General features: G+C 32.7%; 1 protein-coding gene across 1 annotated transcript; it reads right to left on the bottom strand.

Moving 5' to 3' along the window:
• Positions 1 to 343: 343 nt before the first annotated feature.
• Positions 344 to 17,885, bottom strand: LOC132715794 (serine/threonine-protein phosphatase 2A catalytic subunit beta isoform). The gene is made up of 8 exons (XM_060698865.1): positions 17,764 to 17,885; positions 17,327 to 17,456; positions 13,147 to 13,356; positions 10,487 to 10,660; positions 8,504 to 8,593; positions 7,877 to 8,038; positions 6,344 to 6,462; positions 344 to 4,335 (listed from the first exon to the last, which is right to left on the bottom strand). Exons 2-8 carry the CDS (start codon positions 17,429 to 17,431, stop codon positions 4,263 to 4,265), a joined length of 933 nt encoding a protein of 310 aa, XP_060554848.1. The 5' UTR covers positions 17,432 to 17,456; positions 17,764 to 17,885; the 3' UTR covers positions 344 to 4,262.
• Between the last annotated feature and the right edge of the window lie 1,384 nt (positions 17,886 to 19,269).

Below are 19,269 nucleotides of genomic sequence, written 5' to 3'. Positions count from 1 at the left end.
AAAGAAACTTCTATTTTTCAAAGAGCACAAATTTCTTCACCTTCAACGTTGCTCTGGCGTGCAAAATTACCGTCCAATGGACAAACACTTGTGCCAAGTTAATTGTAATTGCATTGCTTAGTTACATCCCCGACAAACTTGGTCAGACACACACAGACTGGGCACAGGTACACACCGAGTTCGTCCAGCCACAGGAACTTGAAAGTCTGTCAATAATATCAGTAAAGTCCGATTAAAAAATTCCATCTCTATATAATGTTTTATATAGGGATAGATTTTTTTTAATCGAAGTCGAAATATATTGTTCTGTAATAGTTAAACAAATACACAACAAAGATCAAACTATTTTCCTATCACAATTTTATTACTCTACAGTGTGTTCATAAAACTTACATTGACAGTTATCTTCATTATTTTTACAATCATAATGCCATATTCAAAACAAGACACCTTCTAAATCCATTCATATTAACTGAGTTAAATCATGTAAACAAAAAATTTACAGAAAATGGGAATAAATATTGACTACTGGTGAGAATGAAATTGACTTTGTATAGTAAAGAGGAAAAAACAACATGTGACAAGTGGTGTCCCATTATATTAAACACTCGATGAAGTTACTGTTCTTGTTTATATAAATAATTTACAACTTCCTTCTCCTATGTCATTTATTTTTTTTTAAAGTGCATAACTCTATATAAACACACCATCAGATGCATGCAAACGTTTTTTTTTTTCATTCAATTAAAAATGAATATTTTTTTTTAAGATCTGGATTATGTAAAATCATCACAGACTATAGCAATGCCTGTCTCATAGCAAATGTAAACAAGTGTAGTGTGGTGTTTCCATCAACCTGTTTCACAATGAACTGCATGTCCTTTTAATTAAAACTGTCAATTGTTGAAATGACGCACTTCAACATCATTTCATATAAAAATTTAGCCAAAGGACTTAAACCTGGTCAGACTGCATCCAAATGGCAAACTGGCCGAAACTCTACACTGGTGTTATTTGTCTGCCTTAAATTGTCTAAAAGTGAAACTGGAGGGGTTTTTAAAAATTGGCTTCCATCTTGAATTACTGAACATTTCAACTAAATGTGTCCAAAGTAAAAAAACTAGAATAACAGGGAATTTAATAACTATTTTCATATATATATAGCACTTCTAAAGAGTATTTTGTTCCAGTCATAGAAAATAAACTGTAACTTAGTCAAATAAGTTAATTAATATAAAATAAACATAAAAAATAGAGTTTATGTCAGGAAATGAGGGCGGTCAAGTAATTTTTACAATAGATTTTCTAAAATGAATTTATCCATAAATAAAAAATCCTACAAAAAACAGCAATATCATGCTTATTTTATTCATTATACATCAGCAATATTCTAAAATATTTTCAACTCGTTCAAGAAATAAACATATTTAGAGCATTTTAGAGCCTATAACTTCACTGGTGGCCTTGGGAGAGAGAGAACCTAATGTTCCAGTACTCAAACCTGATTTACTGTTCCACAAATTGCTTTAGTAAATTTGAATGTCTACGAATTATTTATACATACATAAGAACATGTTTACATACAAAATTGAAAAATAACAAAGTATTACAAAACACTATGAAAGATATATATATATATTTTAACAGAGTTCTACCAGTATCAGATCACCAGGAGAAAAAAAAATTTTAGCTGTTAAAAAAAAGAAAAGAAGATTGAATCCTAAACCTACTGACTTTGTGTAATGGATTTGCCCTGCTTTGAATTTGGAACAGTCCATTTGAAAAATTAAGGGATTTCAATATCAAAGTACAAAACTTGAGCTACCACTGGTATGGAGCGTAGTAATGCTGCATGAACATAAAGGCCAACCTGGCTCTATACTGGTGGACATGGCTTTATTACTCGGTTCCTGCATGTTACGAGTTAGGAAAATGGGCATGAATATTCATTTCTACAAACCTGAAAAAATATTCTGTCTAACACCTTAGTCATACGGTATTTTTATTAAGAAATAATGAATACAAAAAATGAGTAATCTAATTCTTTAGAAGAAAAAAAATCAATATGGATATGATGTAATATATATATATGACCAAATAGTTCTACTTGTCAGAGAATTATACAGTGTATTGGCATGGTCATGAAATTTTTATCTAATTTTACATAAAAGTTCCTTATCATCAATTTAGTGGGCACTTTCTCTGTGCATACAAACTTAATAGAATACAAATTAATGATTAATCTACAGGCACAACCTCATTTAACTCAAGTTTTTCTTACATTAATGACAGTAAGTGGATCTAATGTCTTTCCGTTTTTTCTTAACCCTTTCTTTTTTAATAGGCAGCTTCAATTAACAAATAATGGACAGAACACATAAAGTAAGTCTGTAAAACAAAGTAAGTTCTTACTTTTCTGTTGATATGAATTGTGAATCAACATTGCTTATCAAAATAAAGTCCATCTTTTGTATTTAAGCATGTAAATCAATTCCGAGTTAATTAAATTAAAAATTTGCATCTTTTGTATTTCTGCATGTAAATAGAGTTATAGAGCTAAAAACATTTGTAAGTTTAGTTACAGTAAGTAAGATGTTTTGGCTTTTTTTTCTTCAAAAACTAGATATTAATCTACAGGTGTTTTTGTCATATTGCCAAGTAAAATAAAGAATAATACATGTAAATTTTCCAAATATTATATACATGTATATGTTTGAAGTAGAATTTACAATATACATTCATACATCGCAAGTAGAATATACATGTAAATGTTCCAAGTAGAATAAACAATTATGTAAATGTTCAAAGTGGAATATACAATGTACATTAAATATTCCACATACAATATACAATGTACATGTATACTTCATACAGAATACACAATGTACATGTAGATAAATATTCCATGTAAAATATACACTGTACACATATGTAAAGATTCCAAGTAGAATAATGTACATATTCTAAGTGGAATACACAATGTACATTAAATTACTCCCTGTAAAATATACAATGTGAATGAAAATATTCAAAGTAGGTTGTACATGTAACTACATGTACTGCAGGTATAATGTACATATGATGCACAATGTACATATGATATACAATGTACATACAATGTGATGTACAATGTACATTTGATGTACAATGTACACATGAATATTCCAAATAGAATACACCATTCCACAACGTGTATGATTATGGACTGAAAATGTTTGCACCTTGATGTTATTTAAATCTATCTTTCCTTCCCTCTCAAAATTGTAAGCCAACAAAGACAGGTGATTCTTATATCAAGGTTTTCTACACAATTATGAGAGATGTACATGTATAATAGGTTAACACTAGTAACAATAAAAAACATGTCATACATTATGCATAAACTACTTTAAATTTGTTTGATAGAATACATATATATTGCTTTAGTTTTTTTTTTCAACAGATGTAACAATCCAATAGTTTTACATACCCCATATTCTAAGAGTGACCTTATTACATATAATTTCTTTTTCACAATTTTTTGACAGAAAACAGATTACATTATGCCCTTTGTATTCACATATGTTATTTAAAAAATATGCAAGCTTAAATCTACTGCGAATTTCACACTTACTTACATTCAAAAGCTTTTTGTCAAACGCAATATGTTTTCATTTGCCTTGCATTCTAAAAGGCTGTAGCAACAGAAAATACATAATCAGAATAAGTAAATCTTGCCCTTAATTTAGCAAATTCCTAACAAAAAAGATTTGTTCTAATACCTCAACATTTTTCTCTACACAATGAATCTAAATTATTAGAGTATTAGAAATATTTAGAAGTATTCATTACTTATTCTAGTGGAGAAATTACTTTATAATGTTCTAACACAAGATAATATCTATAGTTTTTTTTCACGTCGTTAAATATAAAAACATAAAGATTAGCTGTTTCGCCAATAGCCTTGTCACACTATTTGCTTTAAGACAATATAACAGTATCCTTCAACCTGTATTCTGTATTATTATTTTTTTTCCTACAGAAAAGCAGGTCTCGGCAAAGATTGAAGAATACTCTAAGTTAACCACAACAAATGCCAGTTCTTCTCCGTGCTAAGCTCAATCAACAGAAAGTCTCCTAAACATAAAAAAGCTTGCATTAAATCCTGGAGAAAATGTTCGACAGACAAAAACTGACATAAAATATTAAATCTTTGTATAACATCAAGTTTATAATATAATGTTGTTCATTTAATCATTGTCTCTTCTATAGAAGGACAGTAGTTACAGGAAGTAGTCTGGAGTCCTTCTTGTCACATGTGGCTCACCTCGTCTTGGCGCAGGATCAAACTGTAAGCTGCAACATAGATAATAGCAAAATCTTAGTAATAGATAAAGAAACAAACATAAAATACATATAGAAGACTTGACGCTAGACTGTCTCATAAGGTAAATCTCTGAACATGTTCAATTAAAGTGACATTATGCCCATCTAAAGGTAAATAGTGAGTGAACAGGTGAGAGTCAAAATAAATTTTCATTTTGCCATAATCCGTTTTTATTTAATGATTTACTTCGCATTAACAATATATAACCACCAGATTTAAACGAAATTTCAGTAAATATCATTTAGAATTTACCTGTAACGTTCAATTTATAAAAAGAGTGGGACAGTCTTTTTATATTTTAGGCAGATTTTAAATTTTATCTTAAACATTTTCCAATATAATATGTTGGTCAAACATCATTTAAGCAGTCAATCTTTTGAAATATAAACTAAGTCAATTCAGCTCAACTTGACAATGAAAATATGAGCATAATGTCACTTTAAAGATTAATTGACCTTTTTCATTGTATTTCATGGTGCTTGAATACAAGCAAAGGTCATACGGAGGCTTTATTGATAGAGGAAGACCTTGGGTGCTTGCTTCCCTTTGCAAAATTATACTAAACTAGGTAGGAGAGCTTCCAAACATGACAGAATCAAAAGATCCTAGAGTTATCAAACTCACAACATTCAGGGATAGGTGATTCAATTAACAACCATAATCATTTGGTCATGCATATGCATTTGACAATAAAATAAAATGCAATACTCCTATCCATTTATACGTGTGATAAATTATTGATTACACTTATATTCATAGAAAGATTGACTGGCAAGAGTACTTTCCCCTGTTCACATCATCATTATAGCTCACAGAATGGACATGTATGCATCATCGTAAATAATGTGAAATAAGTCAGGACACAATTTGTAGAACAGAAAAAGTCTCCATTTTGAAAAAAGTAGCTTCTATTAAAGATAATGATAAATCTTTTTCAATAAGTCTATGAAAATGTCTCTTAGAAAAAAATGTTTACTTTTCAAACAAAACTTACATAATTCTGTCATGTTTCAACTGAACAGATAATTAACTACAATAATTAGTTTCCTTGCAAGTATTGGCATGTCTTCAAAATCTAAATCCATTTGTCTGGATTGAATCAATGGAGATGAAAAGGGCAACTAATGGTCTTTTATTGATTGGAAACACATTGGACTTTCAGTACTTACCACAATATAGTACATATGTAAGCCAACAAAGAAATTTTTTGCTCATTGAAATTAAAGTTTTACATAATTGTAAATATTTTAATACCTTATTTTTTATATAATTGTACAGATATAAAACAAGGGAGATTCATTAAAGCTGCACGTGTTTAATTCTAGAATGTTCCTAGAAATGTGCCAATGTCAAACACTTTTAATCCCCCACTTCATTTGCTGTAAAAGTGGCATATTTACATTTCTTATAAATTGTATGCAAGTCAAGTGTTATATAATATTTAATTAGATTATCTAACTTATAGGTTTTACAAATCATAACAGAGGAAACTCTTGTTCTTGATTACACAAATATTTCACATCACTTTGACATAGACACAACAACCTCAAAATCAATAGGGTTCTCCTACAGGACTTGGGCAATGTCCCACACTGTTTCATAAACTGACAGTATCACTGTGCCTTAACCTTTGACCTAATGTCGGCAAAATCAACAGGGGGCACCTTTTGACCATGGGGCAATGTCCCTACTAAGTTAAAAACTTGACCATACTCTTTAGCAAATAATTGAAACAACAAGAACTTTCCGAACTTTCTGAGTCCAATGCTACTATGACTTCAATCTCTGTTGACATCAAAATTAATAAGGGTCATTAATAGTCATTACTAACCTTAGCGTAAAGGCCAAAATGCTCCCTAGTTAATCCTTGACAATGCATAGAATTAAATTCCCCACTTTTATATAGAATTTATAAGAAATATAATTATGTTACACCTACACAAAAATAAAAGAGGCATAAAAAAAAACTATACATACAATGAATATTTAAGAGCATCATCCAGTTCCATAATGGCTGCTTGATTTCCACATCTGTAACAGTAGTTGGGGGCGCTGAATATAGTGACAACATTTCGGTCATGACACCAATTGTAACCCTGGAAAACAAAGTCTCATTTTATATATACCGTATAAGTGGTTTTTTCTGCGGGCTCCAAATTCTGCGGTTTTTCCAAATTTTGGCATGTTTTTATTTCTGCGGCCTTTATTTCTGCGGCACATTCTTTGGACAAAACGTGATTTAATTTCTGCGACTTTCCTTATCTAAGTAACATTTCTCTAGTTTATTTTCATGTACGCATTCGCATTTGTTTGTCGTCGTCACCAAAAAACTGTACAGTAATTACAAACAATTATAATGTTTGCTTGCAAACAAATATAATGCGCAACAAAAGAAAGGTATGCATCTTTTGATCAGCGTGAAATGACGTGTGAAAAATATACATACCCCTGTAGTATCTTCAATTTAATACCGTAAAGCAGATGCCAATTAAAGTATTCGACGATTATCTAGCAGTATAAGGGTTGAAATGGTTTGAATGATTTAGTGATAAACAAACATTTAGCGTATCGGCAAACAATATAAATTACATGCTGTTTAAATATTTTTATTCTTAAGTTAAAATAATTAACAATAAGTACATCCTTACAAACAAACACTTACATACTTAGCAGACAACAGTTTTATTCAACTTGAAAACCCACAAACCGTTATAATCCGTTAGTCGTTATTACTTTTAAGGTTTATATGAAACAGGTCATAATGCAGTGCACATATAGTACCAGGTTAAAAAAAACAAAAACATGGAAAATATTCTGCGGTTTTTATTTCTGCGGTGCTGAAGCTGACCGCAGAAAACGCAGAAATAAAGTCACCGCAGAAAAAACCACTTATACGGTATGTATACATTTTTAAATACCACATATTTGTAGCACCAGTTTTCATTGGATAATTATTACATATTATATTATTTATACACATGGCTGCTACAAATTTATGAATTTGCTTTTATTTTATAATCCATGCTAGCAATTATGCAGTGTTGCAAATTCTAACATATGGATTTCTAAAAATAGTACCTTGTTGGCAATACTTCAAGCTTGTAGCTTCCATCTGTTAAAAATCATGCTCTAAAATGATCATAGTTTCTTTTATATGTCAAAGTATGTTTATTAAGACATACTATACTAAAGCTTAGTGCTTACTAGCCAGTTGTCTTATTTCTTAATAAACATATACTTAGAAAATTTCAGAAGAATTTCAGGACACATATGATATATCAAAATAAAACTGTCATTTTCTTTTTGTAATCTGGCATAGTATACATATATATATATGTATCACCACCAGGCTGGGATTAAAATTCAAGGCCAGTTTATATACCCAAAAGAAATTCCTTCCTAAATGTCTATGAAACAAACACCCACAAAATGACATAAACAAGAAACATCAAACTGCCAAAAACAGACTTGTTAAGTTTCAATATACAATTTGAAAAGTTGTAGACAAACCTCCATGACTAGCTGATGGGCACGTGACACAAGGGTTAAACCATTGCTGTGGTTGAATGTCTCTGAGATATCCTGACCAAACGTGTAACCTGCACCCCTAGGAGAGATACCCCAGCCACCTCTGTCATCTGGATCTGACCAAAGAAGATCACACATTGGTCCCTGAAAACAAGAAAATATTTTTTCTCCCGTTCATTTCCTTGTTTATATATTCTAACATTCAATTCTATTATTACATGTACCATCATCATTTTATCAAAACTGTTTTGTCACATTTAAAAAAGAAAAGGCATTTAAGAACACTGTCTTGATCATTAATGACTTTTACAATGAAAACATGTAATATTCTTCTTAAGCATTTTTCTCTGACCACTTCATAGATTGTGCTTCTAAACGTATATAATTTTTCAAATAGAAGGGTCAGGCATTTATATGGTAAAATCTATCTTTCTTAGTCCAGCTGCATAAAACAAATAGTTCCTACTTTTTTCTTTATAGAACTCAGATTGTAACACTAACTTGAAACTCTACATTTACAAAACAATCTAGATCATCAGTCAATGAATCTTGAATATAGCCAAAGACAATATTAAGCATCACTGAGAAAAGCTGTAAAATAATTGTTACCTCATGTGGAACTTCTTGTATTCTATCTAGAGCTCTGATATGATCTAGTGTGTCTATAGAAGGTGACAATCCTCCATGTAAACAGAAAATCTGAAAAAGTTAAGCGTATATACTTTTAAGAATAAGACCCAAGAATTGTCTAACAAACTTGGACACTAGTTGTTTCATTTAGTCGCAGTAGGAATTTCTGAAAATAGTGCCTCAGCTACAAACTTACCTGAAAATCAAAGTTAAAAACATGTATGACCTAAATTGAGTAAAATAGACCATCATGGTAGTAAGTTACCTTAATATACAAAAAAAATGTGACCAGAAATTGTTTACTTGTCTTTAAATTCAAAACATTAACAAAACGTGTGATTCATGGTAAAAATTCATAATTCACCAACTTGTATAAAGTCTACAACATGGGACATAAGCATATGGTAATTTCGTATCTATTTAAAATCAGTTTACATCAAGAATGCAGAAAACCTGCATCAGAATAAATAACAACACTCATAGATAGTACAAATCTGACTACATGTAAGCTAGAATTGTGCAATTTGTCCCAGTTGATGATTTCATTATGCTGGATTTGGAAACATTTGACTCAAGTATATTTTCTATAAACATATATGCATAACTAGAAATAAATACAGACATAACTAGAACTGCCACTATCATGGCGTGAATACCCCCGCATACCACTTTGTCAGAATCAACAGTGGCCATTTAGAGCTCAAGGACAACCTCCCTGCCAAATCTGAGGTTACTAAGTCAGTGAATTGCTAAGTTATGTATTCTACATGCTTCAAATGTGAAAATGTCAAAATCAATACATTGCGGACAGGACATTCTTTAGCAATTGAGAAGAAAAGCTTTTTTTTTGTCAAGGTCCCTGTGACCTTGACCCAGTGACCTCAAAATCAATAGGGGTCACCTTATAGTCATGATCAACATCCATACCAAATATGAAGACTGTGGGTGGACAAACTTTTTGAAGTCAAAGTCCCTATGACCTTGACCTTTGACCTCAAAATCAATAGGGGTCATCCACTAATCATGACTAACCTCCATGCCAAATATGACGACTGTAGGTCAAAGGAATCTTAAGTTATTGGGCGGACAAGCTTTTTGAAGTCAAGGCCCCTGTGACCTTGACCTTTGACCTGGTGACCTCAAAATCAATAGGGGTCATCTACTAATCATGACTAACCTCCATGCCAAATATGAAGACTAAGGGTCAAAGGAATCTTAAGTTATTGGGCGGACAAGCTTTTTGAAGTCAAGGCCCCTGTGACCTTGACCTTTGACCTAATGACCTCAAAATCAATAGGGGTCATCTACTAATCATGACTAACCTCCATGCCAAATATGAAGACTAAGGGTCAAAGGAATCTTAAGTTATTGGGCGGACAAGCTTTTTGAAGTAAAGGCCCCTGTGACCTTGACCTTTGACCTGGTGACCTCAAAATCAATAGGGGGCATCTACTAATCATGACTAACCGCCATGCCAAATACGAAGACTAAGGGTCAAAGGAATCTTAAGTTATTGGGCGGACAAGCTTTTTGAAGTCAAGGCCCCTGTGACCTTGACCTTTGACCTAGTGACCTCAAAATCAATAGGGGTCATCTACTAATCATGACTAACCTCCATGCCAAATATGAAGACTAAGGGTCAAAGGAATCTTAAGTTATTGGGCGGACAAGCTTTTTGAAGTCAAGGCCCCTGTGACCTTGACCTTTGACCTAGTGACCTCAAAATCAATAGGGGTCATCTAGTAATCATGACTAACCTCTATGCCAAATATGAAGACTAAGGGTCAAAGGAATCTTTAATTATTGGGCGGACAAGAAAAAACCGACGGACGGACGGACAGCCGGACGGACGGACAAGCTGATTCCAGTATACCCCCCTTACAACTTTGTTGTGCGGGGGTATAATAATTCAAGCACACATATACAATCATTTAAGATTAAAGTATCAATATGCACACTTACTTGTCCATCTACTAGAGCTGTCAATGGTAAATAATCAAACAAATCTGTGAAATATTTCCATACATTAGCGTTGCCATATTTCCGTAAACATTCATCATAGAACCCGTACACTTGTGTGATCTGTCTACTTTCATGGTTTCCTCGTAAAATTGTTATTCTATCCTTAAATCTTACCTAAAATCAAATTACATACCTTTTTATAAAGTACAGAAAATAATTAAGTTACAGGACTTAAATATCTGAAAGAATACTATCTGGAAATTTTGAACATGACAAAGGAAAAAGTTAAAAAAATATGAGGTGTTTAACAGGAATAATCTATAAAACCAGAATATGGTATGACAGAATGTTTTTATCACACACTTTTTTATCTCAAAAACTTTCAAAAGAAAAGGGTAATAATTGCAGATATGAAATAAAAACACAGAGTTAAATTCAAATCATTCAGTGACTGGTGAATCTCACTTGAAGGGTAATTCATTCTTGAAGATTTGGTCACCTAAACAATACATACTTTACAACTAAAATATAAAGAAAACCAGTTTACTACTTATTGACTGAGTACTTTTTTAAAGGACAAAACATTCTGTTTTTATTTTTATTTTAAATTATAGGCAACTATTTCACAATATATGTCCTCTGATATGATTCATGTGTATTGTCCTACAATTTTACAATAAATATAACTCTGATTAAATTTAAATATTACTTAAGTGGGTCAGTAGGTCATGTAGATAAATATAAACATGACAATAGAAAAACAAAGGTATGAAGGAGTGTAGTCTGAATCATAATAATTCAAAAGAAAAATTTTACGTCAAACAAATTTTGAGTTGTTGAAAATAGGTTTTTTGTTGGATATTCAAAAATAAAAGCAGCCTAAACTAGAACTGCCACTATCATGGCTTGAATACCCCCGCATACCACTTTGTCAGAATCAACAGTGGCCATTTAGAGCTCAAGAACAACCTCCCTGCCAAATCTGAGGTTACTAAGACAGTGCATTGCTAAGTTATGTATTCTACATGCTTCAAATGTGAAAATGTCAAAATCAATACATTGCGGACAGGACATTCTTTAGCAATTGAGAAGAAAAGCTTTTTTTTGTCAAGGTCCCTGTGACCTTGACCTTTGACCCAGTGACCTCAAAATCAATAGGGGTCACCTTATAGTCATGATCAACATCCATACCAAATATGAAGATTGTGGGTCAAAGGAATCTTAAGTTAATGGGTAGACAAACTTTTTGAAGTCAAAGTCCCTGTGACCTTGACCTTTGACCTAGTGACCCCAAAATCAAAAGGGGTCATCTACTAATCATGATCAACATCCATGCCAAATATGAAGACTGTGGGTCAAAGGAATCTAATGTTATTGGGCAGACAAAGTTTTTGAAGTCAAAGTCCCTGTGACCTTGACCTTTGACCTGGTGACCTCAAAATCAATAGGGGTCATCTACTAATCATGACTAACCTCCATGCCAAATATGACGACTGTGGGTCAAAGGAATCTAATGTTATTGGGCAGACAAAGTTTTTGAAGTCAAAGTCCCTGTGACCTTGACCTTTGACCTGGTGACCTCAAAATCAATAGGGGTCATCTACTAATCATGACTAACCTCCATGCCAAATATGACGACTGTAGGTCAAAGGAATCTTAAGTTATTGGGCGGACAAGCTTTTTGAAGTCAAGGCCCCTGTGACCTTGACCTTTGAATTGGTGACCTCAAAATCAATAGGGGTCATCTACTAATCATGACTAACCTCCATGCCAAATATGAAGACTGCAGGTCAAAGGAATCTTAAGTTATTGGGCTGACAAGCTTTTTGAAGTCAAGGCCCCTGTGACCTTGACCTTTGACCCAGTGACCTCAAAATCAATAGGGGTTATCTACTAATCATGACTAACCTGCATGCCAAATATGAAGACTGTAGGTCAAAGGAATCTTAATTTATTTGGCGGACAAGCTTTTTGAAGTCAAGGCCCCTGTGACCTTGACCTTTGACCTAGTGACCTCAAAATCAATAGGGGTCATCTACTAATCATGACTAACCTCCATGCCAAATATGAAGACTAAGGGTCAAAGGAATCTTAAGTTATTGGGCGGACAAGCTTTTTGAAGTCAAGGCCCCTGTGACCTTAACCTTTGACCTAGTGACCTCAAAATCAATAGGGGTCATCTTCTAATCATGACTAACCTCCATGCCAAATATGACGACTGTAGGTCAAAGGAATCTTAAGTTATTGGGCGGACAAGCTTTTTGAAGTCAAGGCCCCTGTGACCTTGACCTTTGACCTAGTGACCTCAAAATCAATAGGGGTCATCTACTAATCATGACTAACCTCCATGCCAAATATGAAGACTAAGGGTCAAAGGAATCTTAAGTTATTGGGCGGACAAGAAAAAACCGACGGCCGGACGGACGGCCGGACGGCCGGACGGACGGACAAGCTGATTCCAGTATACCCCCCTTACAACTTTGTTGTGCGGGGGTATAAAAATAAATAAAACATGTCTGCTACCTATCAGTTTAAAGAGATTTTAAAAAAAGATTAAAGAAGTGGAATATTTCCTTTTTACTTCAAAGAAAACTAACTGTATGTTTAAATGACATTGGCACCAGAATTTCTTTTAATACACTGATTCAACATTGACTTACTTTAAGTGCTACTAGAAGAGTTACAGTTTCTACGGAGTAATAACCTCTATCTACATAATCTCCCATGAACAGGTAGTTTGTGTCAGGCGAATTTCCACCAATTTTGAATAACTCCATAAGGTCATGGAACTGACCGTGCACATCTCCACTCACAGTTACAGGACATTTCACTTCTTGTACATTTGATTCTTTGGATAATATTTCTTTAGCCTGGAGAAAAAAACAACATAAGAAACTGTAATTTTAAATGTTTGTATTGTTGTATCCTTGAAACTCAATGCTCAATTATTGATATGTTGTTTTTTATTAATTTTGAATATGGATTCAAATTAAGAGCTACAAAGCGATAAAGAAATAAAATTAATGAAAATTCTAAATTTCAAGACATATTTGCATTCTTTTAGCTACTAAAATTCTTTGATTGCCAGAAAATAGTCATAACATTTAAAGTTGTTTTTCGATGTTGTTGGGATGTCATTTTGGTCATTTATTTATACAGGCCCTTTCTCTAGTTTTTATCTCTCAGTAACTGGGTGCATTCCAAATACCAATTTCCAAAACATGTTTTTCTGTCAATTTTTTTTTGTCAAAATCCATGCTAAAGTTAGAGGCCTTGGATAGTGGCCTATTATGTTCTCAATTAAGTGTGTGAAGTTACAAGCAAATATCATTAGTGGTTGATGAGATATGATGTTGCATGCTAAACTTTAAGCAGATTGTAATACCGACTCAAAAGCCTTGGTGTGTAGGATATCCCTATTATTCTTTGAACAATCCAGCAAAATTTGAAAAGCTGTCTGTAACACAGTGCAGTTGATTATCCTTAGTACTTAATACCGTTATAGTAGTAAGAAAAGGGCATAACTCTGTGAAAAATTAACTTAACTGAGAGTAATGGGGCCTGTGCCCATCAATCACACAGAGCAAATGTGTGAAGTTTTAAACCATTCCCTTTGGTAGTTTTGGATATGTCAACTTGCACACATAAACTGAACTGAAGTGCGACAGCAATGCCAACACTGTCATGAGTACAATAGCTCGTCAATTCTTTAGACTGTATACCAACATTTCCTTTGATTAAAATGATGCAGTGGAACAGCAAGGCATTTTGCAGATCTAACATTTTGTTTATATAAAATTATAAGTGAGACTGTTTATAAAATGATGTGTGCTGATTTCTTTTATATAGCCAAAAGTACTTTTGTTTAAAAGTCCCTTCAATTACCAGACTGAAAACTAGAAATTGAATAGTCATTTAGTGTAATCAAACTGAAGCCATGTATTAGGATATATTCAAACTTCAGCAAATTATAAACATTATAATTATATATCTAAGCCCGATTTTGGAAACTGCTGGTAAAAATTAACAAAGTTTATTCTTAATTATTTTCCTATGTTGTGAGGCATCATGATAGTCAAACCATGTCAACAAATATGGTATTGAAACAAGGGCATAATGACTCTATATGAGGGTCACCCAAGGATATTGTTTTTATACCTTTTTGATATATACAAAATTTTCTAGCGATGACAGAACTTGTAATATACACTCTATCATGTATGGTATATATTATTTATTGTCGCCATTCATGGATGGCAACATATAGTGATGTACAGCAAACAAGATTTGACCATTTCTAGTTCTACCAATAAACTGTCTGCCCTAAGCCAGTCAGACAAGACAAGTTGAAACCACTTGACGACATTATTGACGACACAAGAAAAGGAGTACACCATCTGCCTTTTTTCTTGGGTTACCTTTATTCTATTAAGAATTGAACTACAATCTTCATGTATGAAAATTATGTCGGAATCAGTTTGTTACTGCATAGGCTCTGGTTAATCACTATTTCAAATATTTCTCCTAAAAGACACATTAAGCAGGGTTCTCGGGGACGCTTATTTCGGCGTCCCGGTACGCATATTTATTACAGCTGGACGCAAATGTTTCAGAGCAAGGATTCCACGTACGCTTAATTTTGCCTGGGGACGCATAAACATTACCGATTGTTTACAAGCGCAAATACACAAATGCGTCAGCGCGTGTCAGTCTATAGGTAGGCGGTCCTATGCACATCGACCCGTGAAGCGATTAGCCAATCAGCGATAACGCTTCCGATCATTATCACGCAATAGTGATCAGACTAATGTATACACGCGCTGTATAGTACATGTAATTACCAGATATAATACGAGGTGATAATTTTATTTCTTTGATCAACAGTTGATTGGAAATTAGCAAATTTTACCGACAAAAGGATAAAATTATCGACTATTTACGCCGCAAGTTTAAAGACTGTTTTCTCAAATTACAAATGAGTGTAATTTTGAATGATTGTCGAATATTTTCGGCATTTTCTATGCACAATTTTGCTTTAGTTTCATTCTTGCAAAAACTTTTTATAAGAGTATTAAGTAGGGTTTCTTAATCGGACAAAAATCATAATCGATCATCGAAAATAATCGAACAACCTTTTTCGATCAATCTTCGATTATATAATCGAAACATTTATGATAACAAAGTAAATATGTACAATGCACATATCATGCTTTAATATTTATAAGAAATCCATTAATATTTTATATTTTGTGTAACTACCACTTAATCAACTGAAATAAACTAGTTACTCATGCTTATGTTCATCCTGGAGTAAAATATTTTAATCAAATAAATTCATTATATCTATGAAATTATTATGTCTCAATTCCAATAAAGGAATGAATAAGCTATGTATGGGAACAAGAGAACTTAGAAGTTGGTCATTAATAAAAATGCCAGGTTTTTTAATGACACTATATATTTATATTGTAACCATCTTTAGATTAGTGTGTAGAATAATTTTATACATATCTTCTTTGTTTGAAGTAAAAACATGTTTATTTAATATTTACAAATAGACTGTGTAGCAATTTTCTAATTTCAAATTTGAGCATAGTATGTCTGTAAACTAGAATGCCTCACTGTCAACTATTAACCTCATGGTCACCAGTATGCTTTCTCATTCATTTTAATGAAAATTATTGGGTAAACCAAAGCTCAGGCTTTAATTTAAAGTGTTGTTATAATACAGTGAGTCACTTAAGTAACAGCAAGAAGATAAATAACCGATGATCGATTATTGAACTTTGTATTCGATCATCGCTAATCGATCCTATAAACGATCAATTTTCGATTATACTCGATCATCGTTTAATCCCTAGTATTAAGAATTTAAGATATTGTGCCGAAATGCCAGGACAACAAACCAAAATACACATACGCTTTTCGTTGATATTTAGATTCTATTCGAAAATTGGTCCCGAACATCGGCGATTTCACGTTCGCCAGAAACCCTAAAAATTCGCAAAAATTCTCGGTTTCCAAGCCAAACATGCGAATGAATTGTTCCTTTAATATTTAATCAACATTAAATCTTTAAATATCGATCTTCAATTTGCCCCCTTTTAAAGATATTTGCTAAAATAATTGTCGATCGGATGAATCTCTTACACACTGTGTGAAGCTGTACACGATTTTCCTATTCATTCCGCTAAACGCTGCCTATATACATTTACGTTTTTTTTACAAATATAAACTTTTTGTCTTTAGAGTGGACTTATTTAACCAGAATAAAATTTGATTTGGTATAAATGTGGAGAAAAAAAAACACACAAAAAAAACGATTTCCATGAATTGTGTTGATGCATTATAATGAAATAATTTCATATTAAATATTAACAACAAAACAATAATTAAAAGTTTTTTTTGAATAACTATAAACTTTGAAAGTCTCTTGAAGATTCAAAATATCAGCAATGCTATTGTGAGCATTGAATGACTAATCTATAAACATATTTATTGCGACGCGCTTTTGGACTCCAACTTTTTCAGGGTTGGGAGTCCATGGACTCCATGTTTTAAAGTCCTAGTGAGAACCCTGATTAAGGTTATTTTAATGGGAATGGGCAATTCCTAGCAGTTTTTGAAATGCTGATTCATTTTGACTCTATAGACTACTGTTGAGTACTGTAGGCTGTAGCTGTAGCCTATACATGTGACTATTCTTTCATGTGAAGGACACCGTCAGTGAGACTTCCAATCCTTATAAAAGCTGTAAATTTTATACAAATGGGTAGGCTATAGAATAACCCATGGCATTGACATGCGTTATAAGTGTTATATAAACTACAAATAGGATACCTTTTCACATAAAGTTTTCACTTGATTTTCTGAAAGTTGCTTGCATTCGTTCAGTTGTTCTATCCACTGGTCGAGTTCTTTTGCCGCAGTCCTTTCTTCATTCATTTTTGTCGCGTGATGTGGATATTATCTACAAATATTAAACATTTAAATGTTCACCAAATGTCCAAGAAAGGCGTTAAATCACTAGTAACTATGATACGGTTTAAAAAATTATACGGTTCGCAACAAAATGGCCGACAAAACTTGAATATGACGTCACGAAATTTGCTAAGACTTGCTCTCACAAACTGCAAACATTAAAAACAAAATAAACAGCTTATTCTGGTCACTTTATATGCGTACATATTAACATCACAATCGTGATAAGAATTTTAAAACATGCAACTAAAATAGAACATGTATCATAAAGTTGAGTCAGATATTTCTATCCTCACCCGGTAGAAAATAAACAGCGACCTCTAGTGGAATATTTAATTTCTCTGGCTATTGATACGGAATCGGGTAAAATAGAGACGTCGGGTATGTTATCGTAAATTTCAAACTCCTTGCAGCGGTTACTTCCCTTGATCACTACAGTCACCGGGGGAAACATATTCCATATTGAAAATGTGTTTGGATGTACGTGTATGATTGCTAGTGTACACGCCCCCTAGCGCTGGCTGTTAAAGCAGAATTCAACATATAACTTGAAATGGTAAATTTTTGAATGTGTTCGATGGCCCGACCCACCCAGTTACATGCCAGTGAAGAGGCACATTAAGCGTCTGTACATAATACTGAGTAAATTAGCCTAAGAACTCTTAAATAAGTAGATCGAAATAGGGTGCATAGAAAAACCGGAAAGCACCGGATAGCACCAAAAAACCGGAAAGCACTCAATTTTCTCATAAAAACATATGAAAACTTTAATTTATCGGTTTGAAAGTGTTACCAATCGATTTCTTAGATCAAAATCTTACGGACAAGTCATTTTTATAAAAATATATTGATAATTATTACGAGTATTTAGGAAAATAGATATATCGAGTGCTTTCCGGTCCTGTGAAGTTACATATACTTTACCGAATAGCAATATATTTTCTCAAACAATCACATAAGATCTTTGTTTTATTGTATTGTTAATGTTACCCATCGATTTATTAGGTATGATACAGTATTATTTCATGTTTTATTCTAAATTCTATGATTATTTAAAAGATTTATGAATGTTAAAGAAATTGAGAATGCTTTCCGGTTTTGTTAAGTATATGTACATCACCGAATAGCACTCGAATTTTCCATAAAAAAAACGTATAACCTTCATTTTATTGAATTGAAAACGTTACCAATCGATTTATTAGGAAAAAATCTCCCTGACATTATTTTTTTATAATTATTATTACGAATAAAAAAGATTAAAATATATATTAAAATAGATATATCGAGTGCTTTCCGGTCCTGCACATTCTATTATTGCCTTCCGGTCCTGTGAAGAAAATAATAGTAATACATCACCGAAAAGCACTGGTCCTCTTACCTCAGACATACCGATGGTATGTAAATATTAAAAATGTATGTACCTTGTCTAATATATTAATATATTTATTTGTTGTAGGCTATGTGGAAGACAAGAGGATTCAAAATAGCAGGAAGAGAAGAACAATAATTGTTTCAGTGATTTCTTTTATTTTTGACAATAAACAGTGCAATAAATAAAAATAAACGAAACTAATTACTAAGAACAAAATAAACAGATATAAAACAGAACTTAGCAAACATATATACATACATAATTGAAAAATAAATATGATATTGAAATCAATCAAGGCACACTTCACGCCTCGTTTATTCCACGGGCACACGCTGATAAAATTGAACGGACACACGCTGATTAAATTATCACATTTATACAGGTGTTAATATATTTACACAATAGCTGGATGTATTTAACTGATTGATTA

This window comes from Ruditapes philippinarum, unplaced genomic scaffold, assembly GCF_026571515.1.
Source record: "Ruditapes philippinarum isolate M1 unplaced genomic scaffold, ASM2657151v2 ctg1806_1_1_1_1, whole genome shotgun sequence".
NCBI lineage: Eukaryota > Metazoa > Mollusca > Bivalvia > Venerida > Veneridae > Ruditapes > Ruditapes philippinarum.
This window is presented reverse-complemented; position numbering and strand designations above follow the sequence as displayed.